Source organism: Protopterus annectens, chromosome 6.part0, assembly GCF_019279795.1.
Source record: "Protopterus annectens isolate FY-2018-M chromosome 6.part0, PAN1.0, whole genome shotgun sequence".
NCBI lineage: Eukaryota > Metazoa > Chordata > Ceratodontiformes > Protopteridae > Protopterus > Protopterus annectens.
In genome coordinates, this window is record NC_056737.1 from 36,427,056 (window position 1) to 36,447,131 (window position 20,076).

Below are 20,076 nucleotides of genomic sequence, written 5' to 3' on the forward strand. Positions count from 1 at the left end.
TTGGGTGTAAGGGTTGCCATTCATGATTAACTCAACACATTGCTGAGCATTTCCCCTGAGGTTATAAACATAATTAAAAAAGCCTTATGGTTATCTTTTATCTGAGAGGCTATCATTGCCTAATAGTTTGCTTTGACAGATTTGACCAGCTCTCTAATTTGTTTGTTTAGACTGGTGATGTCTATTTGCAGTGTTTTGTCTGTTCCTTCTTGGCTTTGGAAAGGATTTTTTTTTCCTTTTGTTGAATAGCCTATTTATGTTATGGGTTGATCAGGGTAATTTATTTTTGCCAGTAATCATAAGTTTCATTTGGACAGGTACTGCCTCCTCTATGCAGCTATGAATGTGGTTATACAGTGCTTTTATGTACAGCTCAGAGTAGGCCTCAGTATCATCTGGGTTTGTAGGGGCTTGAAAGTTTAATAAGCTGTCAATTAGTTTGAGGTAATTGGCCTTAGCAAAGTTCTTAACAGGTTTGGAGTTTGATGGGGGTTCTTGTTTAGTTTTAATACTAAAGGAGATCATTTTGTGGCCGGATCTTACCAGGGAGAAGTTAATGCATGGGAGGGAGTAGCATCCCCCCATGTTCGTGAGTACTAGGTCTAGGATATTTGTACCTCTAGTTGGGGAGCTAACAAGTTGCTATAGGGTGTTTGCATTGACAAAACCAAGAACCTCTAGGAAAGTGAATTATTGGTCATGTGAGTCTCCCAGTTCATGGAGGGGTAGTTGAATTCACCCATAAGTATGGTGTTAGGCTGAATCTTAAGAGATTCCAGTAGGTTTAGGTAGGAGGTGTGGGTTTCCAGATTCATGTTTGAGGATCTGTAGCTAGCAAGGATATGATGCTCCTGTGGTTTATTGGGCATGGAGCAGCTCAAGTGAGTCATGTTATTGGAGCAGTCTAGCAGTGTACTTGTCGTTTATGAACATTGAGATACTTCCTTCCTTTGTTTTATAATGAGCTGAGAGGGATCAAAATATATGAAAGGCACTGTAGACTTTGATAGCCGGGGTTCTTTATATGGTTCTGAACCATGTTTCAATGACTGCACATATGTCTGCTTTCTCCAGGTTGAGGAGTGCTTCCAGGGAGTGCAGTTTTGTATTTAAACTCCTAGCATTGAGCAGCAGTACCTTTAGGTAGCAGTGACTGATTTTTGTTATGTTGAAGGGTTTAACATCATGGCACTGCCTAAAAAAGGGATTATGGGGATAGATAACATTTTTGCCAGTATCTAGAAGTTAAGTGGTTACAAGTGCAAACCATCTCTGGCAAAACATCATAGTTTGTTAATCATGACTCCCCAGACTGACAGATATTGGATCCCTTGGTGTGACACCAGAAGCTAAGCCAATTGTTGAAGTCAAACATTTTTTTTCTGGTACTGTGGCATCATCATTGGTGAAAGTAGGATGCTACCCAAAGCTAGATACATACATGCCTGGGACACATATTCAGAGAGCTCCATCATGTCTCTCTTCATATATTCCTGTGAGGTATGTCTTAGTTGTTTATGCCCACATGGACTATGACAGTGTCATACTGGTACTTGTGGTTTAAAGACCTAAGTACATGCATGATCTGGTGGATTCTGGCTCCAGACTGACAGCTCAATGTGATCTTCTCCTTGTTTAGCCTGGTAAGGGGTCAGCAGTATGTCTTAAAATGGAATCCCCAATGACTAGAATGTTTGGCTGAGTGGTGTGTTACCTTATCGGTTTGTAAGCAAGTCTACTATGATTTCAGAGTTATGTGTTGTGTGAGGTGCTGTCTTTTTTGAGTGTGGGTGGGGCCACTGAGAGATGTTTTTAGAAGATCTTGGAGATTTGGGTCTATGTATTTGTTCCTTAGTGTTGGTAGTGAGTATTTTGAGTCTAACACTGGCAACCTGGTTTGCATTTTTAATGTGTGTTTGTCAGAGCTTTGCCTCCAATGATATTGTGTATCCACATCTCTCACACACTCTGTCTGTTCTAAAATTAAATGGTTTGTCAGTGAACATGAGACAGTTACTACACTACCTTAGGATATTCATATCCACCAGGCCAGAAACAGAGATGACAGGGAAGTGCTCATCCATTATACCAGATCTTTAGTAGATGGGAAGGAGTAGGAGAGAGTCACTTAAAGTTCTAAGTGAGAGTGTATAGTAGTATACTATAAGATGACCTGCAGTGGTGCTGCACTCTGCACAAAATGGCAGCTCTTTGAGCAGCTGTGAAAAGTGGGAGACTATGGAGAGTGTTTCCTATAGAGGATTTCAAATGGAGAAAGTTGCTTTTATACCAGGGACATGAACATTTCTTTTTGCCTAAGGCGAAATACTATGTCTTGAAATGCAGCTCTGATACTGGAGACCACTGCATATCTAGTCAGCTGGGTATAGTTTTGTTAGAATGGCAGTGTCCATAGGTTTAGGAACTGACCATACTTACTTGAGTACTGGGGTACCTTAGGAAATTTGTGTGATGACACAACAATGGGCATGTCATTTATACATACAATACCCTGCTTAAGAATAGACATTCTCCAATAGTGTATTAATGTACAAGGAGAGCCTAGTATCAAGTCTGCTGTTTCATAGCAGCATATTAAACCACCACTAAACACAGACCAAAGGGAAAAAAATGAACCTTTGCCATGTTGTTTACATTCACTAAATGTGGATAGTTAGTAAGTGTAAAAAAATCTAAAGTAAGTAAATAAAAATAAAAGTAAATCAGATGACCTTGCTAACAAAAGTAACTGCAGTGCACTTACAAGGACGTGCTGTTTTATTTTACCTTTGCTAGCCCTGTCTTAAAAATCCACTTTTAATGAGAAAGGGAAAATTAAAACAAAAGGAATGCAATTTTGCAGTGTGAGTGAATGGTGAAGTATGTGTGCACATGTGTGTGTAAGAGACAGAGAGATATCAGGGACAAACTTGATATGTTTCCCTAATCCACTTAAAAAGTTAATAAAACAACATGTTCTGCACGATCATGCTTTATTTCAACAATAAGTACAAAACTATAATGGATATATTTATCCACTAGCTGTATGAAATTTCAAGGGATGGAGCAAAAATATTAGGCAAATTGTAAGGCATTTTGCAAACTCAAAGACAGGTGAAAGGTACGGGGATATGCATTGCTTTGTACTATATGTTTTTAAAGTCATCCATATCCAGTCCACGCCAGATCTACTGGCTACTCTCCAACCCCCATGGACTTACTCCATTTTCACTGGGGCCTGTGGTGGATCCTGAGGGTGTCCTGTGGGCCCAACTCATCCGTGCTTCCATATGGTGGGGGACTTTTTGACTTACCCACTCCTTTTCCCCATCCCCCACACTCATTGATTATATCAGAGGGCACCTCCCTGGTTTACTATCAAAAGTTCATTATTTAAATGCACAAATGTTAATTAACGTGATGTATGTGATCTCCTCAATAATATGGAACAGATCAAATCATTGACAGCAAAGTTTTGGAAATCAGTTGTAGAAAAAAAATGTCGAAAAAAGGGAAATAGAATATGCAAGTGCTCTGGAAAGTCCTGTAAGTTTAACACCACCAAAATAACACACGTCCAAAGTTTTTTTTTTTTGAATAATGCAATCCCAAAACGCAACCTCCTGATGCCACGGAAATACTGGAGATGTCACGTTTTGCTTCACTGTGTATCCAAAACATTAAAACAAATATTCTGCATGTGCAGTTGTGTAATAATAAATGGGAACATGTTAAACTTTTGTAAAATTCAATGCAGAATTCGGTAGTAATATCAAGAAGTACTGAAGGTGCAAATTAATGTACATTGTTAATAAACTCTGTGATACTGGACTACGTTTCACAGCATACAGTAGTACTGGTATTCCAAAGTGTTTTATCGGATGTTTGAATGCCCAACGTCACATATGTGACGTTCTTCAAGGCGAATGAACCCATTTTTCGCTTATTTAAACTTTGATTTTCATTCCTTCAGTATTTATGAATGTCACATTTTCCTCTTTTGACGTTATGACTTTCGGGTGAGTAAATTACAGGATTTTGATAGTAAAACCTCCCCTCTTTGATCCACACCTCCCCTTAGGGAGCATATCAACGAGCACCATCCTACCTTGGATAGGCACATCCATCACTTCCCTGCTGCTCCTTCAGTTGCCAAAGCAACCAAACAACCCAGTGTCAGCTGGGCCATAGTAAGGGCTTTATCCCTATACACCACCAGAATGGCTATAACAGAATCCATTTTAATCTGTACACCTAAATATCTCATCTTATCATGCCTCCATAAATATGGGTATTGCTTAGCCAATTTATAATTGTATACATAATTTATCATTATAGTCTTTGTTTTATCTTCATTAATTTTATATCCTCAAAAGACTTGAAACTGTCTCAAAATATTCCACAACACAGAAACATCCTTTTCTGAATTTATTATGTAAAAATAATATAATTTGCAAATAAAGCCAGTCTTTCTTGATTACCATAACAATTATATTGCTAAATTTCTGAGTTCTTTATTTTCTCTGCCAATGATAAAGCAAATAACAAAGGGGAGAGAGGACACCCCTGCTTGGTTCCTCTGTTCAAACACAGTTTAGCAGAGAAGAATCTTCCCACTTTAATTCTTGCCTCCAATCCTTCATATATCCTACTAATTAACCTCACTGTTGTACAAAGGAATGCAAATGCAAAAGCTTCTGATGCTTTACTCATAACATCCCAGCTTACTCTGTCGAATGCTTTCTCTGCATCAAGACCCACCAACCACAGTGGTATTTGCTTACATTCTGCTTCCCTCTGGATCTATCCATCCATCCATAACTCCTTTGTTTACACATGGGGTTGGGGTGTCACTTCAGTAGAACCAATGTTCACATTGCTGGGTGGCTACCCCTGTTCTCACACTGTCTTGCCCTGCCATGGTTGTTCTCACACCCTCTTGCCCTGCCACAGTTGTTCTCACATCTTCTTGCCCTGCCACGGTTGTTCTCACACCCTCTTGATTATCCTTGTTTGATGAATGTTGCCAGATGTTTGCCTCCTCCACAAAACCACACTAATCCACATCCAATGTGTTTAATGAATGACCAACATTTTTTTTTGGGGGGGGTTATATATCAATGTTTATTTTGTAAATGAGAATAGTATTGTTTCTTATCAAGGTTGACTTGCCTTTTGGTAAGGTTATAAAGATCTTTAAAGCACTGTAGGCGTTGCAGAGATTTATGTTTCTGCCACTCTTTCCATGCCTTAACCCTATTTTGCATAAGGCTTCTTTGATTAGTAAGCCAAGGGGCAAAGTTAGATTTTACTCTTTTTCCATATAGTGGTGGAAGTCTGTTTAGGATGCTTAAAAAAGATGAAGTGAACATTTCTACTGCCTCATCTAGTGGCAAGGCTTTTAGAATAGTCCAGTTAAATGAGTTAAGAACAGCTAAAATAATTCAGAGTTAAATGGTGAGGTATTTTTGTATACTTGCTCTTTGGCACTGTAATATGTCTGATAACATGTAGGACAGGGATCACTAAGGCATTTCAGGAAGGGTTCCTGATGCAGTATAACTGAAGGATCAGAGACCAGAATACAGTTGAGAATGGGACTAGTGTCCTGAGATTTGTTGTAGCAAGAAGGATAAATAATACGCTGCTTGAAACCATGAAGGTTGATGCTAGATGAAGGATAGTTAGAAGTAAATGTACTCCAGTTGATATTAACATCACCTATGATGACTGTTTCATTGATAATATTGTCTAAGATCCAGCAAATGATGTCCTCATGGGTAGATATATTGTTACAAGTGGGATATATAGAATAATTATACAAATGAGTTTGTGGTCATTTACTTTTATGTAAGGGATAAGAAGCTCTATGTTACTGAATTTGAGCAGAGTTTTTGTAAGAGGAGAAACATTTTATATATATATATATATATATATATATATATATATATATATATATATATGTGTGTGTGTGTGTGTGTGTGTGTGTGTGTGTGTTAGGGTAGAGAATAGGTACCTCTTCAGTTTTTTTCTTTACCCCATCAACTCTAATGATGCTGTTTCCTGTGAGAAGAATTTCTGAGTCTTTTATATGAGGTTTTAGCAATGTCTCAGTAAGGGCAATGATACCTTTTACTTAATGAGAGATACAGGCGTGCAGTTCAGCTATGTATGTTTATGGAGGTAAAGTTTAGTTTTGTGGAGTTATTAGAGGTGACCAGAGGTGATGTGGGTGACAGGGAGTAGAGATGGAAGGAAGGCCTGGGTTAGGGTAAATGTCACTACATTGTTTAATTTTTGAAGAATGTTGAAGAGACTGAAGCAGTTTTATTATGGTAATTTTTGTTTGTATTTTTTTTCTTTGTTCTGGAGTGGTAATTAGGATAGGTAATAATTTTGTATTTAAAGAAAAGAGTATGTGAGCTAAATAGATGTGGAGCAATTTTTGGTGAAGAATTGTGGAGTGTATAGTTTGAATGGAAGCTTGTAGTAGGAGAGAAAGAATGGGTGTGAGAGGAGTAATTTGATGGTCTGTGAGGAGAGAAAATAGTATAAAAAGTAGAGCAGTTAAGCTAGTGAAGAGCATGTTTACTTGTGATGAGATGGGGAGACAACAAAGTTATAATCTGGTCATGACATTGACAGGCAATGTGATTATAAAGTTAGACAAAAAGATCTGTGAGAAAGTGATGTTATGGGAAGTTAAGAGTGTTAAGTGTAGTGAGTGAGTTGTACAAGAAGTAAAACAGACACAGCTGAGAATCCAGACCAGTGAGTAAGCTGGATAAGAAGTGAGATACAGTTGAATTTGTAGTATTAAGTATGAACAGTAATAAGGTGGTAAGGAAGAAAAGGGGAAAGAGTGGTGTGGTCAGGTGTAAAAATGAATTAGATGAAGTTAGGTTATTCAAAGGAGCTGATAGGTGAGATGGGAAAGGAAGAAGTGAATTTTTAGATCGGAAGGGAAGGGAGCACAAAATTCAAAGTGAAGGAAGGGTGAATATCCACCGGGCAGTTATAGAGTGACTGAGTGGGAAAGACAATGTCAGACATACTGTGGTGGATGCTGTATTAACAGAGCAGACAATGAGTAAGTGAAAGAGCAGGGAAGAGAATATTAATACTACTGTGATTGATGGGACAGGAGAAAATGTGGAAATTGTACTGATATGTAGCAGGGTCTTTAAATAGGTTTATGATGTCAATAAAAGTGTCAGGAGAGCTGCAGGAGGAAATTTGTAGATCAGAGAGGGGTTGGATGGGAAATTATGTGTGGGAGGGGAGAGACGCAGGACACACACACCCTCCACTTTAGTGGGAGACAATTAGTCTGGGTCTGCTCAAACCCAGTAATTTTGCACATCCAGCTAAACAAAGGTAAACAAATGGCATGAGGCAGAGTATTGCTGTGACTGTTAAAAGACAAACTAAAAGTGAAGATTCACCACTGTAAGCTAGAGATAAAATTGGAGCTGAATTTGTTAGCCAGCAGATTGGCTATGTCTAGTGTTGCCACCTATCCATTTTTTTTTCCTGGACTATCCGGAAATCAAACTGATTGTCCGGTAGTCAGGAAAACACTGCACAAACTCCAGTATTCTGTTTAAAAAAAAAGAAACAGACTACTGGAGTTTGTTAAATCGGCCGATTTACAAAAAGCATAGTAAATCTGCAAAAGAAAAAGCATCACTTTTGGAAAAAGAGGACATTCCCCTCATGCAACATGACAACAATGTCACAAAATTGGCAGAAAGTGGGCTGGACATGGAGGGGGTTATGGGAGGTGCGAGAGGTGTGGCCTAAGTCTGGTTTTAGCCATAACAAAAGGTGGCAACCCTAGCTGTATTGTCTGGCTTTGTGTAAGTGGCTCCATTAACAATGAGTTCTGCACACTGTTGTGCACTGCCTTTCAGGTTTTGGACCTAATGAAAGCCCTGTGGCTGTCCTTGTCCTGGGAGGCTATCTTTACCTCAAAAGTTGCTTTGTCCTCTTAGTAGTTGGTTTAGCCTGATGACAGAGTTTTTATCCTGCTGGGCAATGTACTTTCTAATTTTAGCAATGACTTTTTTTTTCTTTTGTTGCACATTTTGTTTATGTTTGGATTCCAGCAGGGTGGTTTGTTTTTCCCATTTGTTCTGGGCTTGTTTCTGGCAGGCACAGCTGTCTCTGTGTATCTATTAACATGATTGTATAGGGCTTCTTTGACAATTCTGCATAGGCAGCTATGTTCTCTGGGTTTGGAAGGGCTTGAAATTTTGTCAGATAATCCCTTAATAATAAATATTTTGCCATAAAGTGACAGTGTTTGCTGCGGTCACAGCATTTATTTCTGTTTCAAAGGAGGCAGCTTTATGATCTGACCTTACCAGAGAAGACACTGCACTGGTGGGTGTAACATTCTCCTGTATTTGCACTTACGGGATCCAATATGTTTGCACCTTTAATGGGCAAATGGACTACCTGGTCCAGGGTATTTGTGCTTACAGAGTTCATGAATCACTGAGCCTGCAAGTCTGGGGTCTTGTAGAATTCCCATTATAGAGGAGTAGATAAGTCCCCCATGAATATTTTATTTTTTCTATTTTTGTGTAGCTATGTCGTTTTAACATATGTAAATATCTGGCTCAAATTTTATGCTTGATCTGCTAAGCAAATCATAAAAAAGTGAAAAATTAAAAGGTAAGGTGTCTGCCTGCTCTCTGTTAATACCTTGCAAGAATCAGTATGTCAGTCAGGTAACAGAACACCATTTTCCAGGTTCTGCCAGCATGTGGCAGTGTTTTACAGTTTTCACTCCTTTTGCACAGATGCTCGATGGGGACTTCATCCCTTTGCTCATTGCAGCAGGAGGCGGAGGGAATGCCTACTTAGAGGATCCTGGAAAATCTTTATCCAGCGTTCCAGTGGAGCAGTTTGAAAATGATACTTCTGTACCTGGAATCAATGGAAAAACAGGAGCAGCAGGTAAGGATTTAGATAAAAAGTTCATATACTGCTCTTCAAATGCACTTATCCTTTGTTCTTGTCTGCATTTACCAATCTGTTAATCTTATATTTATTTCTGATCATATAAAGCATGTAATAATACTGATCGGCAGTTTGTCATAGATAGTCTCTCTCTACAAAAAAGGATACAAATATTGTGATGAGAGTCTCAGAGATCAATTCTTGCCATATACAAAACAGGATAACCTGGTAGAGTAAAATGTCTTCAAAGTTATGTCTTCAGTTTTAGAGCAGTGTCATGCTGCTTGGTACAGTTACAGAAAACAGTATGTAGATTAAGCGTCTTCGTAGCAGTGTGTGAATGCTCTGAAACTGGAAAAACAAAGCTTTTCATGTATTTAGTTGTGTTCTTTGTTGGCTGAGTTTTGTTTACCAGGATGTGTAACTAGGTAGAAACTATTGTGAAAACTCCAGACAATGGCAACAATGACAGACAAAATATAAGTAACTAATTGTATCACAGCACTGCTGCGATTACTTTGTTAGTTAACAGCCTAACACCCCTGTAGGATCTCACTGTGTTGCCACTGCTCCTCTAAGTGTTGTCACCTCTAGGTGTTGTTACTGCTCCTCTAGGTGTTGTTACTTCTAGGTGTGGTCACTAGGTGTTGTTACCTCTAAGTCTTGTCACTACTCCTCTAGGTTTTGTCACCTCAAGGTGTTGTCACTACTCATCTAGTGTTGTCACCTCCAGGCCTTGTCACTACTCCTCTAGGTGTTATTTCTAGGTGTGGTCACTAGATGGTGTCACATCTAGGTCTTGTCACTGCTCCTCTAGGTGTTGTCACTACTCCTCTACGTTTTGTCACTTCAGGGTGTTGTTACTACTCATCTAGTGTTGTCACCTCTAGGTGTTGTCACTGCTTCTGTAGGTGTTGTCACTTGTAGGCCTTGTCACTGCTCCTTTAGGTGTAGTCATCTCTAGGTGTTGTCACTTCCATGTCTTGTCACTCCAGCTCTATGTGTTGTCAGCTGTAGGTGATGTCAGCTCTAAGTGTTGTCACCTCTAGGTGTTGTCACTACTTCTATAGGTGTTGCTACTGTTCCTCTAGGTATTGTCACTTCCAGGTGTTGTCATTAGGTGTTGCCACCTCTAGGTCTTGTCACTATTCCTCTAGGTGTTGTCACCTCTAGGCCTTGTCATTACTCCTCTAGGTGTTTTCACCTCTAGGCGCTATTACTTCTAAGCCTTATCACTGCTCCTCAAGGTGATGTCAGCTCTAGGTGCTGTGACCTCTCTTGTCACTGCTCCTTTGGGTGCTGTCACTGCTCCTTTAGGTGTTGTCAGCTCTAGGTGTTGTCACTGCTCCTCTAGTTGAGAGACATCAGTGGAGGTGGTCCTGGCATTTCATGGGGATGCCCTGAGGCACGTCCCACAGGAGGTGTACCAGACACAGCCCACACCTTGGAAGAATTATATATATTAGCTTTACTGGGAACACTCAAGAATCCCATATACTGAGACTGAGAAATGAAATACAGAAATACTCCACTGGAAAGTAATAGGTGTTCACATGCACATTTACTTATAGTTCTTAGGCTGAAAATCAGAAGTTGTGTGTCTGCTTCACTGCTGACTAGAATAAAATTAAGGCATGGCAGACCAATGCAAAATTATCCAAGATGCTCTTTTATTAAGGATAAACTAGTACTCTTTAAATCTGTTTGGAAACAGGGTGACCTTTTAGTAGGGTTATCATAATAATAACAACAACCATAGCCATCTGAGTTTTAGTATTTGAAGTGAAGACAGTTTGCTGTGAAAACTTCAGATAGTAAATTATAGAGAAGAAACAAGTAATGTCTGCTCAAAATGAGAGTTGTCTAAGGGAAAATGATGGTCAAACAAACACTGTGATAGTAATGAATCAAAAGAGTATTCTCAGGTTCCCAAAGGTGTAACATCCAGCAATGTCACCACATACCCGACTTACACTTGTCAAATGTTGAAAGTCTAGGTATGAGAAATTCAGGATGTGTGGGATATGTGTAAAACAAAGAGTTCATTACAGTAACACATCATTAAGTAAATACAAGAAATGTATGGTATGTGTCAACAAAGGAAACTTAGAATGAAATGTCATACATTTTATACCATATATGAATGTGATTAATGTTTTCTGTATGTCTACCTCAAAATATATGGTAATGTTTGCATATGATGATGATGAAATAGTGATGTTAAATATTGGGCTGTTTCTTTAATTTATCACACCTTTTTTTGTAATCTGACATCCTGTGCTAATGTAAAATTGAAAGGTACAGGTTTACAATCTGGCAGCATATCGGATCATATCCATGCTGTTATGAATTGGCTTCATACCCCAGACATTAGACTTAACATTTCACTAATACCTCTTCACTGTACACTGACCTTTTCTTACCATTTTCATCTGTCACGTCTCCTTGTTCCTGGCTTTCTCTCAGGTCCCTAGACACTTCAGTATATTGTTTATATCAAACTTTGAAAAGGGTTTCCTCTCCATAAAACATTCCATGCCTCCTCAACTTTAACTTTTGCATGCAACTTTCTGCTGTGAGTAAATGTCCCCCTCCACCTAAGAACATTCCACCTCTTCTGATCATCTCTTTCTTAAAAAGCAGCTCGTACTTGATTTGATGGGTCCCCTTCCCTGATCTGCCACTATGATTTGTAATCTCTCCTTCTCTGTGACCTCTCACCTGTTTCAGCACATCTCTTTTGGCATCTCAAGTCATAATTTTCTCCTCACACTACTTGGTTTAGATGTCTTCTGTTTGTGGCAGGGGACCTCATTCAATGAAACTGCTGAGCTTCTTTACCTCAGTGCTGCTTCCTATCAGATAAAAGAATCTGATTGGCACACTAATGCTGTGTTTCTTGTTATTCCATGCTGTCATTTCCTGCCACAGTGGGAAAAGGACGTCTCTTCCTACAACCGGACCAGCGACATTGTGAAACAAATTATTCCACTGACAAACACAGCCATGTCATGGTAACTGTTAGGCCACTGAAGGTGGAAGAAACTGATTCAAGTAAAAGTAATCACAGGAATCTAGCAAGTTATATTGAAGTAACCGATAACAAAGAGAGAATGGGTATAAATGAATGAGAAAAGGGAAAGGAGAAAGAAGAGCAAAACCATGACAATATGGAAAGGGCTAAAGTAAATTATTTATTTATTGGCATTTGATTACCGGGAAAGTTCGACTGGGTAGAAATCCATTTTCAGCGGAGGCCCGGGGAGAAAAGCTCCAAATTATTACAATACATTTTAGGAACAATAATTTTACAATCTTCAAAAATAAAACAAAAACATCTGTAGTTTAAATAATTATAACAAATTAGACATAATATAAAAACATTGGTTAAGAATCAATACAAGGTATATATGACAATTATACGTGGAGTTAAAATGGAAAACACAAAGAAAACATCTGATGGTGTTAAAAAGTACAAAGTAAAGCATAAAATGAATTAAAAGGAACTTAAGAGAAAAGTAGCATCTGTAGAGCTCAAAATGCTGATGTATATTATTCTTTTCAATTATATACCCATATCCAGCATCAGCAATGGCAGTCAAAAGATTACAATACAGAAGTAGCAGAACCCACCTATGCAGTATTTAATTGCTTGGGTTTAATGGTACCTGCATGGTACAGTTGGTTTCTTATGCTTTGCAACCATACATAATAAAGGCTGTAGAGGCCATGCCAAATCCTCATGAACAGCAGCCACATGAGATCATGGTGTGTCCCCATGCACATCAGCCACATGAGATCATGGTACATTCCTTTGAGCAGCATCCACATATGCAACCACATGAGATCATGGTGTGTCCTCAAGAACAGAAGCCACATGAGTTTAATTTATTTATTTATTTGTCTTTGTTGCCTGGGAAAGTCTGACTGGGCAGAGCCCATTTCCAGTGGAGGCCTGGGGAGAAAAACTTCATCACAATGCATTTATATTAACAAATGAAATTCAGACAGTTCTCAGAAAAACAACAGTTACATTTCCCATAAAAAGAAAACATAATTACAAGACAGGTATAGTCAATAAAGTATGTACCTCAACAATTGCAAGTCCATGCAGTTCTTGTAGCTTTTTAACTGTGGTGTGTCCTCATGAATATCAGCCACATGAGATCTGGTACAATCCCAAGAAAAGCATATACAAATGCAACCACATGAGATCATGGTGTGTCCCCATGAACAGTATCCACATGAGGTCACTGTATGTCTTTAAGAGCCTCACCCACATGAAATCATGGTACTTACCCTTGAACATCAGCTGCATATACAGCCACATGAGATCATGGTACATCCCATGAACAGCATCCACATATACAACCACACAAGATCGTAGTGTCATAGCTCTCAACCTGGAATCATAAAAAAATCTGGAGAAAGGCCCATGAAAAATAGGTACAGCTGGCCAAAAATCCATATGCTGATTAACATACAATTTGCATATACAATTATGCAACCCCGCCTACTCCAATGGACTTGTGGGATACCAACTTTTAAATGCAAATTAAATAACAGACAAAATATGACACAAAATAAACAGTACAATAGTGTTTTATTTATATTAATATTTGAACTTGTATAAAGCTTTGAACTTGTGCAAAACTGAAATACAATTTTCTTTTATAAAAAAATTAACTGCCTCAATATTTTACATAACACAAAATATAACCAGAACAAAACTGTTTTATTTATATTAACATCTGAACTTGTATCTATTAACGTCTTCTGAACTGGTATAAAATTGTGAACTTGTATGACACTAAAATACAATTTTCTTTTATAAAAATAAAATTAATTACTACACATATAAAATTAAAATACATACAATTTGTCTAAACAGTCAAATGAATTCTAACAACTCCAAAAAGAAGCAATGGCAGAATAGCACAAAAACGAAGTTTAATTCACGAAGTAAAATCCACAAGATAAAATCCAATAAAACACACGAAAACACGCTGTAATTACGCTGTTATAGAACCACAAGGGAGCGCTTTCATCTCCAAAGGGAGATTTCTTCAGACTAATGGTTACAACACACTGCTTCATTTAAATACTCTTAGCAATTAGTAAGCTGCTTCATTCTAACAACTACTACTGTACCAGTATAAAATTTAAATAAATACAAATTAAATAAGGTATGACTTCTAAGAGCTCAAGTTTCAAGCTGAAGTTCATTTAATGGCTTATTTCCTAGGCACTTTTACAAAACTGAACAAGAACAGAAATGAAGCCAATAATAATCGCTAACAAGAAAATCCTGTAAAAATAGCCAGCATATCAAGACAGACACAAAATGAACTATACAGATAAATGGTTAGAGTAATACTTATAAGACTTGGTAAATATATGTTAAATGTGTCTTAAAATGAATGTCACTTCCCCTATCTCCCTCTTTCTATAACGTAATATAAAATTAATTATGTTTGCCCCTCAAATCAACAACTTAAATCCCCTTTCAGTCTCCTTCATTTTACCTACACATTTTCTCTCAAGGATTTTTTGACAATCTGAATATCTGTGCTGAAAATAATATTGTTCTTAAAAATGAAACTGCTAATTACAAATGTTATGAACTTTTCTCCCTGCCCAGGCCCCTGCTTAAAATAGTTTACACACACCCAGTCAGACTTTCCTGATCAACAAGACAATAAGTAACAAAATAAATAAATAAAAATGCAAGGGCAACCACTGTTAAATATAACAAAATGAAGCAAAGTTTTTTTAAGTCTGCAGAGTCCAAATTACCTCAAACCAGTTGAAGACGTGCCATACATGCAACCATGTACTACGGAAAAACAACTAAAGGTAAATAAACAGAAAGAGAGTAGTACACACCTCCTCAAGCCCTCAGCTGAATTCTGAAAGGCTGGCAGTCAGCCTCACGAAGCTGACATTATTGGTCACACCCCTGCACGTGATGACATCAGCACCGACAAAAAAAAAATTCAAAAAACCCTAGGAAATTCGGGAATTGAAGGGGCCACTCAGGAATTCATGGCACCCATTATTTTGGCCTGAAAGTCAGTAAATACTGAGGAATCCAGTATGTTTGAGAGGTATGCATGGTGTGGCCCCATGAACAGCAGTCACATGAGATCATGGTACATTCCCGTGAATCATATCCATATATGCAACCACATGAGATAATGGTATTTCCCCATGAACTGCAGCCACATGAGATCATAGTGTGTCCCCATGTACATCAGCCACATGAGATCATGATGCATCCCCATGAACAGCATCCACATATACAACCACATGAGATAATGGTGTGTTCCCATGAACAGCAGCCAATGAGATCATGGCGTGTTCCTATGAACAGCATCCACATATGAAACCAAATGAAATCATGGTACATCCCCATGCCTAAAAATAGAGGCATACCTCCAAAAATAGACATTGGATGCAGGGTAAATTGGGCCTGAAAAATAGGAATGTTCCTCCAAAATAGGGACATATGAGAAGTCTGACTGGATTCTCTCATTAAGGTATGTTAGTGGCCAGAACCTTCTCATTTTGTGCAAGCCCCGCTTTTCTACTAGAAAATAGCAGAAGACTAAGAATACCTCTCTTCTTCTCCCCCCTCTGCTGTCACAGTCCCTCAGAAGAAGTAATACACATTTTGTCAGGAGGCTTCTTTAGAAATAAGTCTTTTAAGCCTCCCAACTCTTTGTCTATGACCCCCCTTCCATTCCATTCCCCCCTTGAAGAGGCACAGAGAAGCTACTACTACTTCTTCAGAGGAGGATGGGGATTCTGGCAGGGATGCTTTGACTTATTCTTCTCCGATTCATCTTCAGTTTCTCCCTTGGAGGAACTTTCCTTTGGATATAGTGTACTGAAGATGACGCAACATTTTCTACAAGAAGGCTAATGCAAAAAACATATTATTACTTGATGTACATAAAGGTTCCAAAGGCTTTTGCCATCCTTCCAGTCCATGAGCCTTTCCTAGATACTTTTGTCACAGTTTTGTATGAACCATGAATCCAAATCTCCTTGCCCCCAAGAAGCCTGACAGTTTTTATAATGCTCCTGATTCCCACATATTTTTTGTATAAAATCCATTGTCTGACCCTGCTGTGACCTCACTAGAATCAGATATAAAACTATTAAGCTCCTGCCTTTTCCAGTTCTCTCCCTAATGATAAATATAGTAGGGTGATAGTCAAGTACAGGAAAAAAGGTTTAAATCTCCTTTACTCTGGCTTTTCATACTCTTAATTATCAGACATCTATGACCAGGTACATCTTGTCTTTGATGGGTGACCTTTGCAAACTTTAATCTGATATGTCTGCTTCTGAAATGAAGTCTTCTGCTTTCTGTTATTGAATTCTGCTTCCCAGGGAGCTAAGCATTCTGTTAAGCACAGCTACAATGCAGCTGATGCTTCCTCCAAAGCAGTTGCTACTAGTTCTGTTTTGAGGAGATTTTCTTGGCTAAGGCTTCAATCTTTTCCCAAGCAAGTTAAATTAAAAATCTTGAATACACTTTTGGATAGAGACACTATTTGGACCATTTCAAGAACCTTCAGAAAAGAGGAAAGATTATGGAGGATTTTAAACAAATGTTTCTCTCTCTCTCTCTCTCTCCTGTTCCCAGTTTGCAAAGCAACTACCCTTCCAAAGTGTGTTCCTTTTTTTGTAAAAAACAAAAAGTCCCTTAGAAGGGTGAGAAATATTTTAAAAAGAGATCTTAACACAAATCCAAACATAAATTTAACGGCTCCAAACCCTCCATTTTCTGGCAACACAGCCTCCTTGTGACTATCGTCTTTTGCCTCCCACCCTCTTTCCTCACTTTTGTCTAACCCTAACCCCTCTGTCAAATAGACTTTCCCTGTCCTTTCCAATCTGGGAAACTAACACCAAAGACCATGGGCTTCTTTCAATAATTCAAAGCGAATACAGTATGTCATGGCTTTCTCTTCCTCACAGGTCAGATATTCCTCCTGCCAACTCCATCTGATCCCTCTACTAGTACAGGAGTTGTTTCTCCAGGGTACAATAGAATTATCCTGCCCCCCCTCCTCCATTAGAACAGACAGAGTTCTATTTAAGGCTTTTCCTGGCTTCCAAGAAAGAGAGAAAATGGAGACCAATTCTGAACTTGTCCCTTCTCAACTTCTGTCTCACATTTCTAAAATTCAAAATGCTTAGTCTGCAGTCCCTGTTCTCTGTGATCCTGTTTCAAGACTTGAGGTAAACTTGGATGTAATGGATTTATGTCTTCATACCCCAATCCATACAGATCACAGGAAGTTTTTAAGGTTCTCTGTTTTGAAATATCACTTTCAATTATTTGCTTTACATTCAGACTCTTTACTGCACCAAGGGTTTTCATAAAGTGCCTAGCTTCAGTTGTTGCTTTCTGCAGGAGATGCAAATTTTGTCCTGCTTAGATGACCTGCTTATTCATGGTCTTACAAGTGAAAATCTCTTTTCAGACTTCAGCTCTACAAAGAACCTGGTTCACTTTCTGGAGTTCACCTTAATCCTACAAAAAATCCAGTCTGGTCTCATCCTGGGATCTTGTATTTCTGGGTTGCAGACTCAACTCTAAGCGAATGACTGCCTTTCTTCCTCAGGACAAAATTATTGTTCCTCAAGGAATACTCCGAATCTCTTCTTCCTCTGGATGTGAACCCAGCAAGAGAGAGAGAGAGAGAGAGAAATGTGGAGTCCATGACCTCTACAATTCTAATGATTCCTTTGGCTAAACTCCATATGAGGAAGATTCAGTGATTTCTCATATCAATGGGGACACAACATTGTGATCTTCTGAGCTTACCAATTCCTCTCTTGCCATTCATCAAAAATGAAGCTTCATTGATGGATTAACCAGATATCACTTAATCCAGGAGTGCACTTTCTGGTTTGTCCTCCATGACAGGACCTTTACACAGGTGCTTCAACCTGGCTTGTGAAGGTTGTTCTATTAATGCAAATGTCTAGGCTGTGTGGTGCAAATTGGACAGGAAGGACCACATAAATATCAGGGAAATGAAGGCAGTGATTCTAGACTTTTAATCCCTCCAACACCTTTGGTCTCTAGACCTTCTCTGAATGTTTACAGACAACACCATAGTTAGAGCAGGATGACATCCTACTATCTTTGCAGACTCACACTGATTGCTTGGGACACAGCTATACAGTACACCATGAAGAATACTTCAATGACAGATTACCTGAGATGATCCGAGGCAGATCCTCATGAATGGATGTTAAACAAAGAGATCATCTTACAGATTGTCAGTTAATGAGGTATTCCTATATTCCTCAGACAGATCTCTTTGTCTCTGATCAGAACAACCAGCTCAGACCATTTGGTTCCAAAATTCTTTGCTCAGAAGCATGGAAAATGGATGCCATGTCTATTTCTTGGAAGGGGAGATTCTTCTGTGCATTATCTCCCCTACCTCCAATTCCAAGGTTCTTCTGAAAATCAAGAAGGACAAGCCATGTTTCTTGTTGGCAATTCCCTTCTAGACCAGACAACATTGGTTTCCCCTTTCTGTTCTATCTGTCCCAGGGCAATCATCACAAGTTACCTGTCAGAATGGACTTGCTCATGCAGCAAAAGGGCTCTGTAATTCACCTAAACTTCCAGACTGTGCATCGAACTCTATAGGTGATCAGGTTTTAATTATTTTAGGCACCTGTTCTCTGAGGATATGTTACAGGTATTACAGGAGGGTAGAAAATCTGCTAAAAGAAAATCTCATGTTTCTAAATAAAATGGAAGAGTTTCTCTCTGTGGTGCCACAAGACAAGTCAGGACATTTATCCAATTGGCAAACCTATTATTACTATTACCTATTACTATTATTAGACTCTGTTGGTCTCCTACTTTTATGAGCTTCTCTATTCAGGGCTGCCATATTCTTCTATTAAAGAAAATTGGTCAGCCATTTCTGACTGCCTTCCTTTTGATCTATATTTATCTTCACATTTTTGAAGTTGAACAGTTTTTGAAAGGTGTCCTTCATTTCAAGCCTCCTAAGAAATCCATTGCACCTCCTTGAGATGTGAGTTATGTTTTAGAATTGTTGACTTTACCTCATTTTGAGGCTACTTCCTCTACTTCCTTAAAGTTTTCCCAGGAAGATATTTCTTCTACTTGCTCTTACCTCTGCCAAAAGGGTTTCTGAATTGAAAAGTCATGTGGCTTCTCCTTCTTTTTTTGGTTTTCTATAAGGAGAGGGCTAACCATAGAACTAATCCATCTTTCATGCCTAAGAGGGTCAATCAGTTGCATTTGCAACAGACATTCAGTCTTCAATTTCCTCTGCTCAAAACAGACAGGGAGAATCTTATACTCAAGATATTCGCAAATAACTGACAACTGAGGTTTTATCTTGACAAGACCAGGTCTATTACAAAGTCAGACCAGCTCTTCATTTCCTTTCAGGACAAGAAATTGTCTCCCTGTTTCCGATTAGTCTTAAAATGGATCCCATCTGCTTTCTCCTTTTGCTATACCTTCCATGGTAAATAGTTCCGAGGATTGTAAAAAGCACATTCTACCAGAACTGTAGCTTCTTCTGGTGCCTTTTTCAAAGGTCTGGATTTTGAAGCTGCTACCTGGTCTTCTATATATTGTTTTACCAAAGATTATAAATGTGATGCTCTTTCTAGAGCTAGAGCTGGATTTGATAAGTCTATATTTTAAGGAAACTTGGACTCCAGCTTACACCCTCATTCCCCCCCCCCCCCCCCGATACCTGGTGAGCTTTGGAACTCTTGCCACTTGTAAGTAATGCTGCAATAGTGATTTTAGTCAAGACATACCACAGTTTTGTAAATACCTACCATAACACTGGATGTCTGAGTGATCAGTATTACATTCCACCCTTCTTCCCTTTCTTTCAAATTTTTTTTTGTAGTAGACCAAGGTAGTATCCTTTCCTTTCCTTTCCTTTTGTTTTCTTTCCTTTCCTTTCCATCTTCTTTTGGTTGGTACAACCTTTTTATTGCTTCCTCAGCCTACTATATTGCCATGCTGGCTTTCAGGTCTCGGGCAAGAAAGTCCTGAAGTACTTAGAGCCCATAAGTTCA

The 20,076-nt window shown here is 38.7% G+C and overlaps 1 protein-coding gene across 1 annotated transcript in view; it reads left to right on the top strand.

Annotated features, from left to right (window-relative positions):
* The window catches only part of LTK (leukocyte receptor tyrosine kinase), a 1,073,506-nt gene that overhangs the window by 186,211 nt on the left and 867,219 nt on the right, over positions 1-20,076 (top strand). The window contains exon 5 of the mRNA XM_044073449.1: positions 8,808-8,964. Within this exon, the coding sequence (XP_043929384.1) occupies positions 8,808-8,964 (157 nt within the window). The remainder of the gene's footprint in view (positions 1-8,807; positions 8,965-20,076) is intronic.